Source organism: Episyrphus balteatus, chromosome 2 (assembly GCF_945859705.1).
Source record: "Episyrphus balteatus chromosome 2, idEpiBalt1.1, whole genome shotgun sequence".
In the NCBI taxonomy this organism is placed as follows: Eukaryota; Metazoa; Arthropoda; class Insecta; order Diptera; family Syrphidae; genus Episyrphus; species Episyrphus balteatus.
In genome coordinates, this window is record NC_079135.1 from 37,075,987 (window position 1) to 37,091,963 (window position 15,977).

The 15,977-nt window shown below is 28.6% G+C and overlaps 1 protein-coding gene across 5 annotated transcripts in view; it reads right to left on the reverse strand.

The window, feature by feature from the left end:
* LOC129911948 (bumetanide-sensitive sodium-(potassium)-chloride cotransporter) overlaps positions 1-15,977 on the reverse strand; it is a 195,042-nt gene that overhangs the window by 626 nt on the left and 178,439 nt on the right. For 3 of the 5 annotated variants that reach the window (XM_055989981.1, XM_055989979.1, XM_055989980.1), the window contains 5 exons: positions 12,941-12,994; positions 12,731-12,772; positions 2,999-3,102; positions 2,495-2,724; positions 77-300 (listed from right to left, as the gene is read on the reverse strand). In XM_055989981.1, the coding sequence (XP_055845956.1) occupies positions 77-300; positions 2,495-2,724; positions 2,999-3,102; positions 12,731-12,772; positions 12,941-12,994 (654 nt within the window). The remainder of the gene's footprint in view (positions 1-76; positions 301-2,494; positions 2,725-2,998; positions 3,103-12,730; positions 12,773-12,940; positions 12,995-15,977) is intronic. The other 2 variants (XM_055989982.1, XM_055989983.1) reach the window with 2 other exon arrangements.

Below are 15,977 nucleotides of genomic sequence, written 5' to 3' on the forward strand. Positions count from 1 at the left end.
AATCAAATTAGTTTGGAAATTATTGTGTGGGTTTTAGGTATAGGTATAAAAAAGAAGAAGCCAATTAGTTTTGTACCTTCGTCTTCGTTAACTGGCGTCGTGATGTTAACATTGTTTTCAGACACAACAAAGTCCTTAATTAACTCGTTGAAGAATTGAGTTGAACTTTCTTGTGGTTTCTTTGTGATGTCCGGAATGAGTTGTAAGTCAGAATAATCGATGCGAAACTTTGACAACAGACTCGCCATGGAACGTTGTTCGAATTCCATTTCGGCTTTTTTATTTGCCAAAGCATAGACTCTGGAATGAAAGAAAAACATAAACTTATTAATATCTCTTCTATTGTAAATGGTTTTTCTACCCAGGCACAAATTGAATTGGGAATAAATAGAGGACCAATTAATATTATACAGGCACAGGGTAGAATGAAGAAGTGAAATATTTGCATTCCTTTTTGTTGACAATTTGTGGTTTTATTAATTGTAATTAAAAGCTCAATTTGGTAGCTTAAAAGGCAGGACTTCATTAGTAACGATAAATTTGTGAAACGGTATACAAGATTAAATTTGCATGGGAAGTTTTTTTTAGTGAACTGCCTGAGTAAGGGATGTTATGGAAGTAATAACTAGTGGAAAAAAGAGTTTGAGGATTTCAGAAATTTTTTTCGCAAATTTTTTGACGCAAATTTAACTTGAGGAGTAGGTTTAAAAAAAAAACTTGCATGCCAAATGAATAACGACAAAATTTCAAAAAAAAAAAAAACATCGATCCGTTTTTAAATAAACAATTATTCAAGGAAAAAAATTAAATTTTCGTAAGGAGATAATATTTATAAAGTCGCAATAAAGTCCAAAGTCAAATATAAAAAAATTCAAGTAAATGATTCTATGTAAGGTACCTTTATCTAAGATTAAAAAAATAATTTACAGTTGGTACGACTTTATTTTCCACAACATTTTTAATCAAAACCGATTAGAGTCGTATTTGAGAAAAAGGAAAATTTTCTATACCTATTAAACTGGTCGGCAAAAATAAAAAAAAAGTCGGGAGCAAGAACTTTTTAAAGTGATTTTTAATTGACTTTAGTGTAATGAATTCAAAACTGTTTACAGTTTTGTTCTATCACGTCTGGTTTTTGAGCTATACTCATCTCTATTTTCACAATTAAGTCCCAAAAACTAATTTTCAATGAAGTTCTTTTTGATTTTTAATCGACAAAATACATTTTTCCTTAAAATGTTGCTTTTTAAAATCCAAATTTGGATCAAAAAAACCATTCATTTATTATGTACTAAGGTTTTTGAGATATCATAAATTTCTTTTTGCAATATACCTATTTGAGAAAAAAATTAATTTTAAAAAAATGTAAAATATTTATGTATATTTAGGACAATAAAATATTGCGTTTTGAAATTGCATAAGAAGATTTGCAAAAAAATATTTTACAGTGGTGTAATTTGACGTCAAATGTACCCAAAAAAACGTGTTTTTGACCTGTTTATATTCAAGTATTTCAAAAACGTGACTTGCCAGTGAAATTTTGACTTTGGATTCGAACTCAGCATAAAAAAGTCCTTTAGAAACGTATTGTTTGGTTCTAGCTCTATTTTCGTTGCCGACCATGGTTGCCGAAAATGGTGTTGCCACTCCAAGTCCCGACAGAAAAACTAAATTTTTCAATTGTACTTAAAATTTTGTTTAGTATTGTAGTGAAATGGAGCAAATTATATTGAAAAAAAAATTTAAAACTAGGTCCTAGATTTTCGTGCCCTTTTATATCTGAATGCTTTTTTTAGCAAAACTTAACTCCAACTTTCTACAAAACAATCACTGTGCACGAAATTTTATGTTTCTACGATAACAGGAAGTGCTGCTTATTTTGATGATCTGTCAGTGAGTTGGCCAGTTAGTCAGTTACGTTTTTCTTGATTTTTGAAGCTGAAATGTTCTTTCAAAACTTGTTTTTCTACTTTTATAATTCACAGTGTGTTTTTCCAGAAAAATAATTCAGTAGAATCGACTACGAAATTAGGAGTTTATTGCCATGGAAATATTTGAGGAAAAATTTATTTTCTTTTTGCTTCCCTTTTGACGCTAATTCATAAAAGCTTACGTGTTCAATGGTTAACATCGTTTCCTCACTTTTCAAAATAAAACATACCAAACTAAAAAAGTAACCTTCGAGAAACAAAAACATTTTGATAACTTAGCCAAAGATATATTTGACATTCAAATTAATATTTGAAGATGTCACATGATTATTTTTAAGTCTTTAAGTAGTAAAAATACATATGAAATTTTTCTTTAAAAATATTAAGTCAAGGAAATCTAAACAAAATTCAAATAAAAAAAATTGTAGGTACTAAAATTGGTAAAAATTGACCATCGCTAAATTGAAGAGACTTTCTACATTTTATTGGTCTTACCAATCGAGATCTATACAAAACTTTATGACCATTAACATTAAAGTTTAAAAATCCAAATAAATTATTACCTAAGCTTGCAGGACTGCCATTGTTTCCGGGTACTTATTATATAAGGTAATAACAATGTTAGTCCACCATCATCATATAACCACCAAACATCAATAACAGCATGACTACGTTTTCTAGTAAATTGTGTCAAATCATTTAGGACTTCTTTGGGCAATTCCACTCCACCAGGACCTTTGTACAATGAAGCTGGATCATCGTGTGTTTTTTTCGACTTTCGTAATGAATTTGTCTAAAAAGGAAAAAAAAAAAAAAAAAACAAAAACCAAATTCACATTCAAATTGTTTTATAAATTAGATTCTTCTGAATTTTGTATTTTATTATTTTTATTCACATGAAATTGTGTTTATGTAAATTTTATTTTAAATCGAAACTAAACTAAATTAAGGATAGTAAAGTTATAAGTTATAAATTTATGTATTTTATCTATGCTAAAGAGTTTAATTTGTATTCTAATTCTGAGAAGTTTTGAATTTAGTTTATAGAAATGAAAAGTAAAGATTACCAAAATAAGTGGTCCTTTGGGATCAGCTGGGTCAGGAAGGCCAGTTATATCCTGTGTTTTTGTATGTGTATTAACAGTAAACGATAGATCACTTGTACTTGAGGCTGAAAGAAGGAAACAAATATGTATTATTTAAGGATTTTACCTATATTTCTTGTTCAAAATTTTGAAACTTAGCAAAACCATTTGCATTAGCCTAGTTCTTTCTGGTAGTTAAATTCTAAGAAAAAAACTCGAGAAAAACTATTTAAAAACAAAAATTGATGTTAATGGTTTTATAAAGTAAATCTGATTCTTTGAAGTAGGTATAACTTTTCTAAACCACAAAGGTTTGTGTTTTATATTAAGATACCTATCTTCAAGCTATATAACTTTTACTTGATCTGTACTTTATTTTAGTTTTTTAATTTTTTTTTTTTTGTTTAATATTCCAGAGAAACAAAAAAAAGTTATATTTTGCTTTTTGTAGGATACTTTCAAATGGTTTTTGGTTTTTACATTTTTCTTTTTAGAAATCCATTAACATGAACAAGATTATAAATCCTTAACTTCTATGAAATTATACAGGAGATAAATTATTCCTATTTTTTTTTTTTTTTTTCAGAATGAAGTCAAACCATTTTCAGATTTCCAAGAAATCCCATTTTTTCTTTAATTGTTAAAATTAAATTCCCTTTAACTTTGACATGTCATCAAATTCTGAATGACGTGTGTAATTTAAGTTTTTTTTTTCTGACGAAAGCTAAATATATAAATAAAAATAAAATGTATATAAATAAAAATAAAATATTGTTTTAATTCACGAACTTTTGTTCATCAACGATATTATAATAACATAAAATTCCATCTCCTACTTAAATGTTAAACATTTCCATGAGGAAAAGTTTTTTTTTTGTTTTACATACACGAGTGAGAAAAAAGTTCAACGGCTCACACAAAACTTTTTTCTTTCTTTCTCAAAAGGCGTTAGGGTGTTGGACATGTACGTGTTTAGAAAAAGTTTGTAAACGTTTTTATATATGCATATAAACGTTATATCCCTTTATGCTTGAAAGACATTAAGAGACGTCACGTAATTCGTTATTTTGTGTAAGGGTTCTATAGAAAACATTAACAAGTACACTCGTTATGTGTTTTATTCTCGGTTAACGCGTTTGGATAATCTTTTTTTTTGTTCTTGATATAAGGTATTATGGTCTTAGTTTTTTGGTCAAAATAAAATCATATATCGGAACGAAGCCGAGTTTAAAATTTGTTATGTGTTAAAATAAAAAACTATAAACATTTGTTCCATATCAAAATGTTTTATTTTATTGATTTTTAATCTGAGATCAAAACTGATATAACGAATAGTTTTTTTGTTAGATTCTGACTCAGAAAAATTTTTTTTATAGGAGAGTAATATTAAATTTCATATTTTCAATGTTAGCCGTGCTATTTCATGAAATTTAATGCATAAATAATTTTGTATAGGTATGAATTCAGTGGGAATTCCTGGTTTGAGGAGTTGTAGTATTTACTCATATCTAACAAATTACATCAAAAAATATTAAATGAATTTGACTTCCAAAAGAAGCATGGAATATCGTTAGAGCTGTTTTTAAGAAAACTATTTTCTTATAAATATCATTTTAATAAAATATGTCATGTTTTTTGTTATTTCGAGAACCTTTTTGAATTGATTGATGAGAACAAATTTTGAGTAGGTAGGTATGGCATGATTTTGGCTTATATATCGCACAGTTAAAAATTAATTTAAAAGTCTACACTTTTTTTATACAAAAGTAACACATGTCAAAAAATTACATTTTATTTGCCACAAAAAATAAGAATCAAAAGAGAATATGCAAATATTTTGGAGGATTAAAATTTTGTAGAATTTGTTTTTTTTTTTTCGTGAAACTTCTGCAAATGTTCAACGATTTACTTGATTTTAGTACAATTTAGTGCCAAGTTTAATGGAGATTTTGTGAATATAAATTGGTTCAAGAAGTTTTTGCTTCACAAAAAGTAACCTAGTGCTTTGTTTCAAGTTTGAAAAAAGTTGAATATGCATGCATTGAGCATTGAAAACAAAGGGTTTTTTGTTTTTTATAATCCATAACCAAGAATTTTTGCAATTTTTATTTTTAATCGATGATTTATTTCAAATGTTAAGTTTACATAATAATCCAATTTCTTTATTAGCAATCTAAAAATCAAACAAAAATAGGTATATATTGTAAAAAAATAAAAATAATTAAAAGTGTTTATACATCAAAAGAGACAGTCTTTGCGCAAAAGCATACAACCACTGCAGCTGATTTTGTTCAACCCTTTAAACTTTTTGTGCGGGATTAGTTAACCAACCTTGTTGTGAGGACGAAATTCAAAAAGCAAAAAATACAAAAAACACTCTGACGACTAAATGTTATTGGTGTATTAGATTTCCATATCGATACCAACAATTATAGTAACTTTCAATAGAAAAAGAGTATAACCGCTCTTCATGTTCCTTATTAAGTTAGTTAAAATTATCCCATGTCCAAAAGATACTCATACATTCTGCCATTGATATCGCATTTGGTTTTCAGGACTGCCTCTTTTATGTATTGGGTTAAACCTCTTGAGATGGTTTTAACTTTTTATATAGGCCTTATTAGGGGTTCGCTGACATCTTTTTTTTTTTTTTTGGTTTTTGCTTAACAAATCCATAACCTAATCTACATAGGATCGGTCTCTTTTAACGAACGTGCCTGTTAAAGCGAAATGGAAGAAAAAATAAAGTAATTTTTATATTTGCCAAGTAGCAATAGGTTTTGCCTTGACGACTGTTTTTTTTTTCTTCTTCTTCTTTTCTTCATGGTTCAAGGACATTTTTTTTCTCCTTGGCTTGTTTCAAAATTTGAAGGTGATAGATTGCAAGTAGGTAAGTATTTTTGTGTGTGTGAAATGAAAATAACTTAGGTACTCAAAATACTTTTATCTTTTAAATCTTTGTGCGATTTTCGATTTTCATGGATAAAATGTATACGTGTTTCCTTTCGGAAGAATGGGTAAGTAACTTGAATCAAGCGGATTTGTTTCTTTTTAGCTTAACTTCAATTTTACATTAAGAAACAATAGAAAATATACTCACACAATTTAGTCGAACACAACTCACGTATGGCTGGGGCATATTCTTCAACACCCAGCTAAGCATGAACTGATAGTCTGAGGTATAAGTGATTTCATGTTTGGTGTTGAATAATAAGTGAAAATGGAGAAACAAAAAAATGTTTGAATAAATAAGCGACATACAATTCAGCCACTTTTCGTAGAAATATTAGATGAAATTCATATGATTGTATAAACGGAGACGGAAAAACTGGAAGGGGGAATTTGTTAGAAATAGTTTTTGGGGAAAAAGCATAGCTTCACTGAAAAAAAAGACGTCAAACTCGTGAATAAGGAGCTTTTTTATATTCATGTGAAAGATTTTGTATTTTTTAAGGAATTGAATAACTTAGCATTGGACGATGTTCCTGGATTGGTTGAACACACTTTTAACTTTCTCGTCAGTAGGCTTGGCACAAAAACTAATTTCTTCAAAATTTGACTTTACTATAATGCTTATCAGCATAAATTCTCATTATCAGTTCTTTTGTTTTTTGAAACATTCTCAAACAAAGCAAGCCATTATTAGGAATTGTTCTCCAGTGATGTTTTGAATTTTCGTTATAGTTTTCAATTGTATTAAAAATTGATTTTAAAACCAAACACGTGTACCTATCGAATATCTGGTGCATGTACCTATACTCTGATAGCTGCAACAATTTAACATTGTTTTAGCTAAACAAATGGTTATTATGTGATTCACGGTAGAATGCATTCTGCAAGTAAACAATTGATTGAACAGGATTCAGGAGAAACTTATGTTGTTTCTTTGTTATTATTCACTTCTAACAGCGTACTTTCCTGGAACATTTGTAATTTGATCAATATTTCGTTATTGTTATTCCCAAAAACTATTTATGCAATTAATTAAAGATAGTTTTTCAAATGAAATTGATTCTATATTTATACAATAATGGAATGATTGAGTTTGATCAACTTTATAAACAAATAATTTTTCATTAAAATAACACTAAAGTTAGCGGACGAAAATATTGATACTATTAATTTTTTTTATGATCAAAACTGTAACTGCTAATATTTTTGGCTAATCTCTTATTGCCATTTAAAGTTTAACAAGTGCACTTCCAGTTTGCTGAGACTTATTGAAAAATTAAAAAAATAATCTTGTTTTTGACAATAATTGAACTCTTCGAAGCAATTTTCACCACAAAATCCAATATTCAATCTTGAACAGTACTTAAATTTTAAAAAAGTATACAAATTTGGAAAAAAAAATTACTTTTTTTTAAATTTTTAGACCTATATTTTTTTGTTTTTTTTTTTTTTTTGTTGAAATCGGTTTAATAGTTTACGAGTTCATCAGAAAAAAAAAACGGTTTTATGACTTGTACTGCTAATATCGGTTGAAATTTTTTTTTTGTTTTTTTCGTTTTAGCCCTTATTTTTCAATCCTCACTTAGACTATCAGAAGAATAAATGTCAATATAAAAAAAAACCTTTTATTCGTAGGAATAAATCTTAACTGGGCTCTTAAAAGTATACAAATTTTAAACAAAATCTTTTGAGCCAATTTTGAAAAAAAAAAATAAATATAGTTATTCTAGTAATGTATGTATGACCCATCGTGAATTTTCTACAAATCAGTATTCAAATACAACGATTTTAATCCCAATCGTTACGGAGACGCTGTTGCATAAATGGGTTCAAAATATTTCTAGTTTCAAAAATTCCTTGTTGACATTATTAAAACAAACTCGAATATCTTATCTCTTAAAAAATAAAAATCAATTTTTACTTTAGAAGCGCATGTTTTCACATTTTTCTAATTTTTTTTTTTTTTGTGAAAAAAAAAACTGAAAACAAATATAGAAGACACCCATCTCTATATTTTTTTTTTTCTTCTATCCAAAATACATAAACCTTCATCAAAACAAAATGTATAATATACATAGAATTTAAATTTAAAACACGTGATGTTTCTACGAGATAAAAATATATCCAACCAAAAAAAAAAGGTTAGAAATAGAATATCTTTAAGAAAACAACCTTTGGGACAGGGGCGTATACAGGTTTGCTTCTTGGGGGGGGTCATGCCAATTTTTTTTTTTTTTTTCAAAAGTTTTGATAGCAGGCATAAACCTGAAAATGGGCTTTTTGAATTATTAAAAATTAAAATTTGTGCGTCTTGCATTTCGAATCGAAAAGTTCCGAATGTAGTTCTAAAAATAACCAAACAAAAACGGTATGAGATTCGTTTAAGTTTAGCGTTAAGCCTTAAAGCCTAGAACGCTGCTGATGTGAAACGAAATTTTTCGTCGGTCTCCACAACGAAATGCTTGCGAAATCTGGACCGAAAAATACTCAAAAATTGCAAAACATAAGTGAAAAAAAGCAAACACGCATCGCAGAAAGACATGCAATGACAAAATGAACAACAAAAACAAACAAAAAAAATCAAAATGTCATTTTTCCACACACAATGAATGTCCCCGGCAATTGTTTGTGTGCGAAAAAGAAGTTTAGACTTTCAATTTCGTTGTGCCGAACAGCGTACTACAGAACGAAAAGTTGAACGAAATTTTTGGTTTACCATTTCGTTGTTTCATTTTTGTATGGGATTTTTCGTTTCTCATCAGCAGCGTACTAGGCTTTAACTATGACCAATTGAGGCTATCCTCTCCTAAAAATAAAATGTACTGCACGAGTACTTCGATTGAATAATTTGCCTTAAAACAACTGTTCATTGTTTTCCGCTAGCCCAGAAAGTTAAAATAAAAATCGTTTTTACTTAATAACAGTTTTAACTTTTGAATTAAAAGTCTTCCTAACCTCAGGCAAACGAATCGCAAAGTTTTGTAAAAAAAATTGCATTTGAAAATATAATTTTTTTTTTAATTTTGTTTTAAAATTGAATGGGAATTTAAAATACCTCTATTAAAATAGTAAAGACAAAAAAAATTATTTTGGCGATATTTTCGAATTCGTCCGTTTTCAGGTATTAATCAGCGATTTACAATATAAAAAACATTCAGTTGTATTTATTAGATTAAGCCCTGCTTTTTCAATCGTCAGATAGACTATCAGAAGAATAAATGTCACTATAAAAAAAAACTTTTAATCCTAGGAATAAGCTCTAACTAAGGTTTATCTAACTATTCAAAAAATTAGCCCTAAGTGATATTTAATAATAATATTTAAATTGCCTTAGATAATGTTGCTTACATTGCTTCTATAATTGGCTGGCCATTGATGATTAACAAATCGATAGTTGTTTCAAAAAATGCAACAGATCTAGCAAATTTAGTATGTACAAAATACTGTCATATTCTGTAAGCAAACAAAATTCACCAAATTTTATCAGACGAATGTATTGAACTGAAACATTGCAAAAAACTAAAAAGATTTGAGAAATGATATCCTTCTTTAACATTTTGCCGATGACGAATTTTATCAACAGAATTGACCTCCACACAGCAAGGCCACAGAAAGCTTCCCTATTTAAAACATATTTTATTCACTTCATCATATAAAAAAATAGAAGAAATGGCTGCTTTGAATATACAGTACCTTACCATATTATTAGGCCCAAGCGAAAAAATACAATTATTCGGTTCAGTTTTTGCTCAGTTTTTAAAGTTTTTGTCGAAATATCTGGAATTTTTTTTTGTTCCATTTACTTGCACATATCATGTAGATACGGATTGGCTTGAAAAAAGTTTAAAAATTCATACTTTTTGATAAAAATAACGTACAAAAGGGGATAAGCTCCAAAAAACTTACCCTATGGAATTCACGCCCGGATAATTACCAGACCGGTCCAATACTTAATTTCTTGTACCGAGGAATAACGTGACCTTCTTAACTTTATGGCAAGGACTCAATCTTGCATAAATATAGAAGTTTCGAGCCTGGAGCCTATTCCGAAATCGTAGAATCAAAACGTTCCCAAGCTCCTTTTTGTGTTGGTCTGGAGTTATGGCGTTTTCAATAATATAAAAAGAATCTCATCATTTTCCTGAAATAGTAAAACACCCAATAATGACCAGAGGATGTTTTTTTATTGGAATAATGTACTTTGAATAGCTGTGCTCTTCTGGTCTTATAAAAAAGAAAAAAACAACCCCAAATCTAAGAACATTTTTTACTTTCCAGACGATCAGAGCTTCTATATTTATGTAAGATTGGGTCCTTGCCATAAAGTTAAGAATGTCACGTTATTCCTCGGTACAAGAAATTAAGTATTGGACCGGTCTAGTAATTATCCGGGCGTGAATTCCACAGGGTACGTTTTTTGGAGCTTATCCCCTTTTGTACGTTATTTTTATCAAAAAGTATGGATTTTTAAACTTTTTTCAAGCCAATCCGTATCTACATGATATGTGCAAGTAAATGGAACAAAAAAAAAATTCCAGCTATTTCGACAAAAACTTTAAAAACTGAGCAAAAACTGAACCGAAAAATTGTATTTTTTCGCTTGGGCCTAATAATATGGCAAGGTGCTGTAATAGGTACGTATCCGGATTTTGTTTCCATACAAAACTCTACAGCACAGCTCAACTAATATTATCGAACGAATCAAAATAATCCTAATCCAGCATAGCGTTCGCTAAAAATATGACCACATCCCCAAAATATGGTAAAATAGTTTGTTTGAATACCAAAAACTTTTTTTACTTTTAATTTTCGTTCATGTTCTAAAATTTCAACGTTTCGAAAATAACACCGGCACACAAAATAAAAAAAGTGTCATGTACCAGGAACCACACCTATCTTTCTATATATTATTTTGGGGCACGCTGAATCCGAATTTCAAGTCCGTTTGACCCTGTCACCCTCCAGTTTTGAGTAAAATGCAAAAAACTCAAAAAAAGGAAGTTTTTTGCCTTTTTTGGGGTCTTTTTTACATTTTTCTCAAAACTGGAGGGTGACCGGGCAAAACGGACTTGAAATTCGGATTCAGCAGGTCCAAAAACATATAGAAAGATGGGTCTTGTTCCTGGTACATACAACTTTTTTTTTGGTGTGCCTTTCACTGTCGCGAAATTTCGCTTACATCCCCGGCACACAAAAAAAAAGTTCCATGTACCAGGAACCAGACATATCTTTCTATATGTTTTTGGACCCGCTGAATTCGAATTTCAAGTCCGTTTTGCCCGAACACCCTTCAGTTTTGAGAAAAATGCAAAAAACTCCAAAAAAGTCATAAAAATCCAAACAAAATGCAGTCACAGCTCAAAACTGGAGGGTGACCGGGCCAAACGGACTTGAAATTCGGATTCAGCGTGCCCAAAAACATATAGAAACAAAGGTCTGGTTCCTGGTACATGACACTTTTTTTATTTTGTGTGCCGGTGTAATCTTACTCAAGAGATTTCAGTATCACATAAAAAATTCTTTTTTAAGTTCTGAGTTCTTGGGGGGGGTCATGACCCCGTGACCCCCCCCTTGTATACGCCGTTGCTTTGGGATTATATCGAAATATATTTTATACAGAATCTTTCTTTAGTAGATTCTTGGAATGTATTTTCAATTTCATTATACATATCAAAGGATTTTAGAGCGAATTGATGCAACGACAAAACAGCTCCCTCGACCGACAACCACAAGATAACAAAGCTATGTATGACTTCCTCCGAATAGAATTAACTATAAAAATTGAAAGAAATGATATTTATTCAAGTTTTTTTTTTTAACGGATTTGAATGACTCTTTTATAAAAAAAGAACTAAATTATCCTAATTAAAATATTTTCACTTAAATCTCTCAAGAGGCTTATTCTATAACCACCTTTAGAGATTTTATAAGAATAAATAAATGTGTAAGAGCTATGTGGGTACGATTTTTGTTATTATTAATTGAGTTTAAAAGATTAAAAAAAAAATTAAAAAATGAGCGAGGGTTGAAAATAATCTTGGAAAAAATAAGAAACACAAAGTTGTACTTTCATATCTTTTTTGAAAAAAAAAACAGTTGTTTGAAAACAGATCTATAAATTTTTGTATAAGTTGGTTAATATTTCTTCTTTTTTTTTTAAATTTGTATGAAGCTTTATTTTATTAAAAACTATTTATTTTAAAAATCTAAAATTTTTTAGTTTAAATATTTTGCAAAACAAACAATTACATGGCATACTTCACTTGGAGGTCAAAACCATTAAGGAAATTATTAAATTTCTTATAAAAGTAAATTAAAAATATTTTTTAATGAATTTTTAAAAATCGGTTTCTATTTTTTTATGTATTTTCTAAAAATGCATTTTAATATAACAAATTAAATTGCATACTTTTAAAGCGTAAATTTCACATGTTAGTTCTTGTGAATAACGAACTTTAGGTATGTGTTTCTTACTCTAGATCACGTTGGTGCATTTATTTTACTGAAAATAATGTCATAGTTTCTGATCCAAATAAATATATAAAAAATCAAAACACAAAAATGTCCATTTTCACAAAATTCTATCAAAATAAATATTTAATAGTTAGTAAAGGACAAAAATAAATTAATATAAGTGTAAAATTTATGTTTAAAAATAAACATATAAAAATACTAATTCAAACTAAAAATAAATTTATAGTAATTATTTGCATTTTTAATTGATTGATTTAGTTAAGCTTAAAATAAATAAAACTTTATTACCTTCATCATGAAACGTGATGCGTATTAGTGGGATTTTAAACACTAATTGGATTGAATTGTGGATATAGGATAATATTTATTGTTTGGGAGTGGGATTTGTGCCAGTTTGGTGCATTTTTTTTTTAGTAGCAGGCATAATTAAATAAATAAAAAATATATATAATATTATAAAGATTATATTAAAGATTTAAAAACATTCATGCTACTCACTTTTTATTAATTTCAGGCCATTTTCATTGGGATCCTGTGTTTGTCCATCTTGACCTGGGTGTATTTACAATTTAATTTTTTGTTTTTGTTTTTGATATTTGCATGCAAGAAATATGTAAATAGAAAAAATAAAGATGAATTAAATTTCTTTTTTTTTTATTGTTTCTAAAATAATTATTATTTTTAATTTAAGGCATAACACATGCATAACGAAATATATATTTTTTTAATTTTTGTATTTATAAAGTCAAATTTAATTGATATAGTTTGAATAAACAATACATACTCCAGCACAAATTTCAAGAAAGATATTCTCAAAATATATGCGGCCAAGTTATTAAACAGATTTTTAATTTTGACTTTTTACAAATACTTTTTTTTTTGTTAAGTGTGTCCTTGCAACTTTTGTGCAACAATTGGTTATTTGGGTCTAGTTAAATTCAATATTTACACAATTTTTTTAATTTCCTTCGGGCAACTATTTTAATGGATGTCATTGAAAATTATAATAGTCTGCATCTATAATATTGGAATTTTCACAAAACATCTGCAATTTATATTTACTTTGAAGTGTTCAAATAAGTCTTTCAACTCATTAAAAAATCATGTTTTTGGGTAATTAAATGACACCATTAGTTCACTTTGTTTGATTGCTTAAAAGCATCCATCATCCATTATGTTTGTGTAGATGCATCATTCATAAAATTTTGTTCATCATCAAAGCGACATGTGTATGGCAAATATTGAATCAGAAAAGAACTCTCACTCATCAATTTCAATTTATGAAAAAGTGTAAACAAACTAAAACTAAACATATATTAAGTGGATATGTATTTAAATAAATTGCATTTTTTCATTTTTAGTTAATTTTATATAAAAGAAAAATTTTGTTTCACACACAAAGAAAATTAAAAGTTTTAAGTAAAAAAAGTACTTTAGAATAATGTATAAAAAATGCCAATCTGTGTAAAATAAATCAAATTCAAATGTAATTGCGAGAAATTGTGTTTGAGAGTTGAAACTTCATGTAGTTGTTTTACTAAAAAAAAAATTTAGTAATTCCTTTTTTCTTTTTATTAATGAAACCTAACCAAAAGCTTTTCAAAATCCGGGTAAAGAAATTATAAATATCTTGTGGAATGAATTTCTCGGACTCATTTGACTCCTTGAATGGTTTCTGAATTTCGTTTATCAAAGATTTGGGAATTTCAGAAAAATTCTTCACAAATCACTTGAGGAAAGAAGAATTCATGAGAACGGTATTTATTTTTATTCTATTCTAATCCGAAAAATGTGAATCTAATCGGAAAAAAATTTATCCATATACCCCAAAAACTTCTTCAGCTATGGTTTACATATATTTTTTTGTACTTACCAGGGACGTACACACCATTGGGGCAGCCGGGGCAGTGCCCCGAGGCCCCAACAGATGAAGGGGCCCCAAGGAAGATTATGTGAGGAATAAACTTGTTAACATAAGCAAAATAAAGAAGCAAAAAGATATAATGTTCACTCAGGTTCCTATTTTTAACTATGATACTAATGTAAAGGACGAAAAACATAAAAAAAAAATACAAATTAAAGGCCTTTTTGCGTATTGCATTGTTGGCTTACCATAAAAATAAATAAATAAATGTTATGGGTCCCCAAAAAAAAAAATATAAACATCCATATTTAAATTAAAATTTTGACATCTTTAATTTAAGAGGCCAAGAAAAATAAATAGGATGTGTTTCTAGTAATCAAGCAGCAATATGTTCTATTTTAAGGATCACCATTTGATTATCTCCAACAAGCTTATTCACGTTCCTTACTTTGGCGGATACTTCATCAAAAAATTTCAATCTCATGAATTTTAGCTAGTTAAATGGTAATTTGCTGTGCAAAAATTAACTTTGTACCTCCTATGAGTAATACTAAAAGTGCCCTTCCGTAATGCTCAAGCCAATGGAGAAATTTTGAAAAAAATCCAGAATTTTGAAAATATCCAAGGTTTTGTTTAAAAAGCTCAAAGCTACAATCAGTGACAAAAAAAAATTTCAAGAAAGTAATTTTTAAACTTTTCTCCATTAGTACAAGGAACTGGAAGCGCACTTATTAAACTTCAAATTTAAACAAAAACAGACCGATAGGAGCTTCAAAATGTTGAATAAGGTAAAAAAAAAATAAAAAGAAACTTTCATTTTCTTAAAAAGAAAAAATAAAGAGGAAAGGGGCCCCCAAATTAAGTCTTGCCCCTGGGCCCCAGTAGCTGGACGTATGTACGCCTCTGGTACTTACAATTACATACATTTCGTACAAAAAATACACATATTTGAAAATAAATCTTTGTTAATATGCAAAATACTAATATCATTTATTGCAATTTATTCTGGGTACATCTAACACACGTTTTTAAAATTGATAAAATTTTGATAAAAGACCAAAAAGTTAAACTTACGCTTTGAAAAAATCCACTAACAATCTTTGAATTTAAACAAAATCAACCAAAATAAATCAATTAAAATAACAAATCGTCTTTTATTTTTTGCATTCACCAAAATCAAGGTAGTTAATTATAAACCTCTTTCTGCTTGAAAAATGCCACAACTAATTTATTATTCGTGTCTAACAAAAATTAATTGACTATTGCCATCGCTATGGTCACTAAATGAAAATTAACATTAAACATTCGAAACAGAGATTTGCTAATTTTAACTATAGAAATACGAATTCTAAGAATAACTTAATTACTTTATCGTTCTTCAGCAATGCCACACCACCACCACCGAACCGTCTTGGAAAATTCAACCGAAAAATTAATGGCAATTGATGGTAATCGCCAATTCTAACCAAAGTCTTAGCTTTTTATTGGTAATAGTTAAGTATGCGAGTGCCTTTCAAATAAAATAACAAATCATCATAAGCTCCTTCTAACAAAACAAAAGGTACGGAAATCATTAATCAAGGTGTTGGTTGAGAGTAGGAAAATGGAAAACCTGGAATGCCATTAGCATAATCTTTTGATTACTATGATTGAATTTGAGAAATCACACAC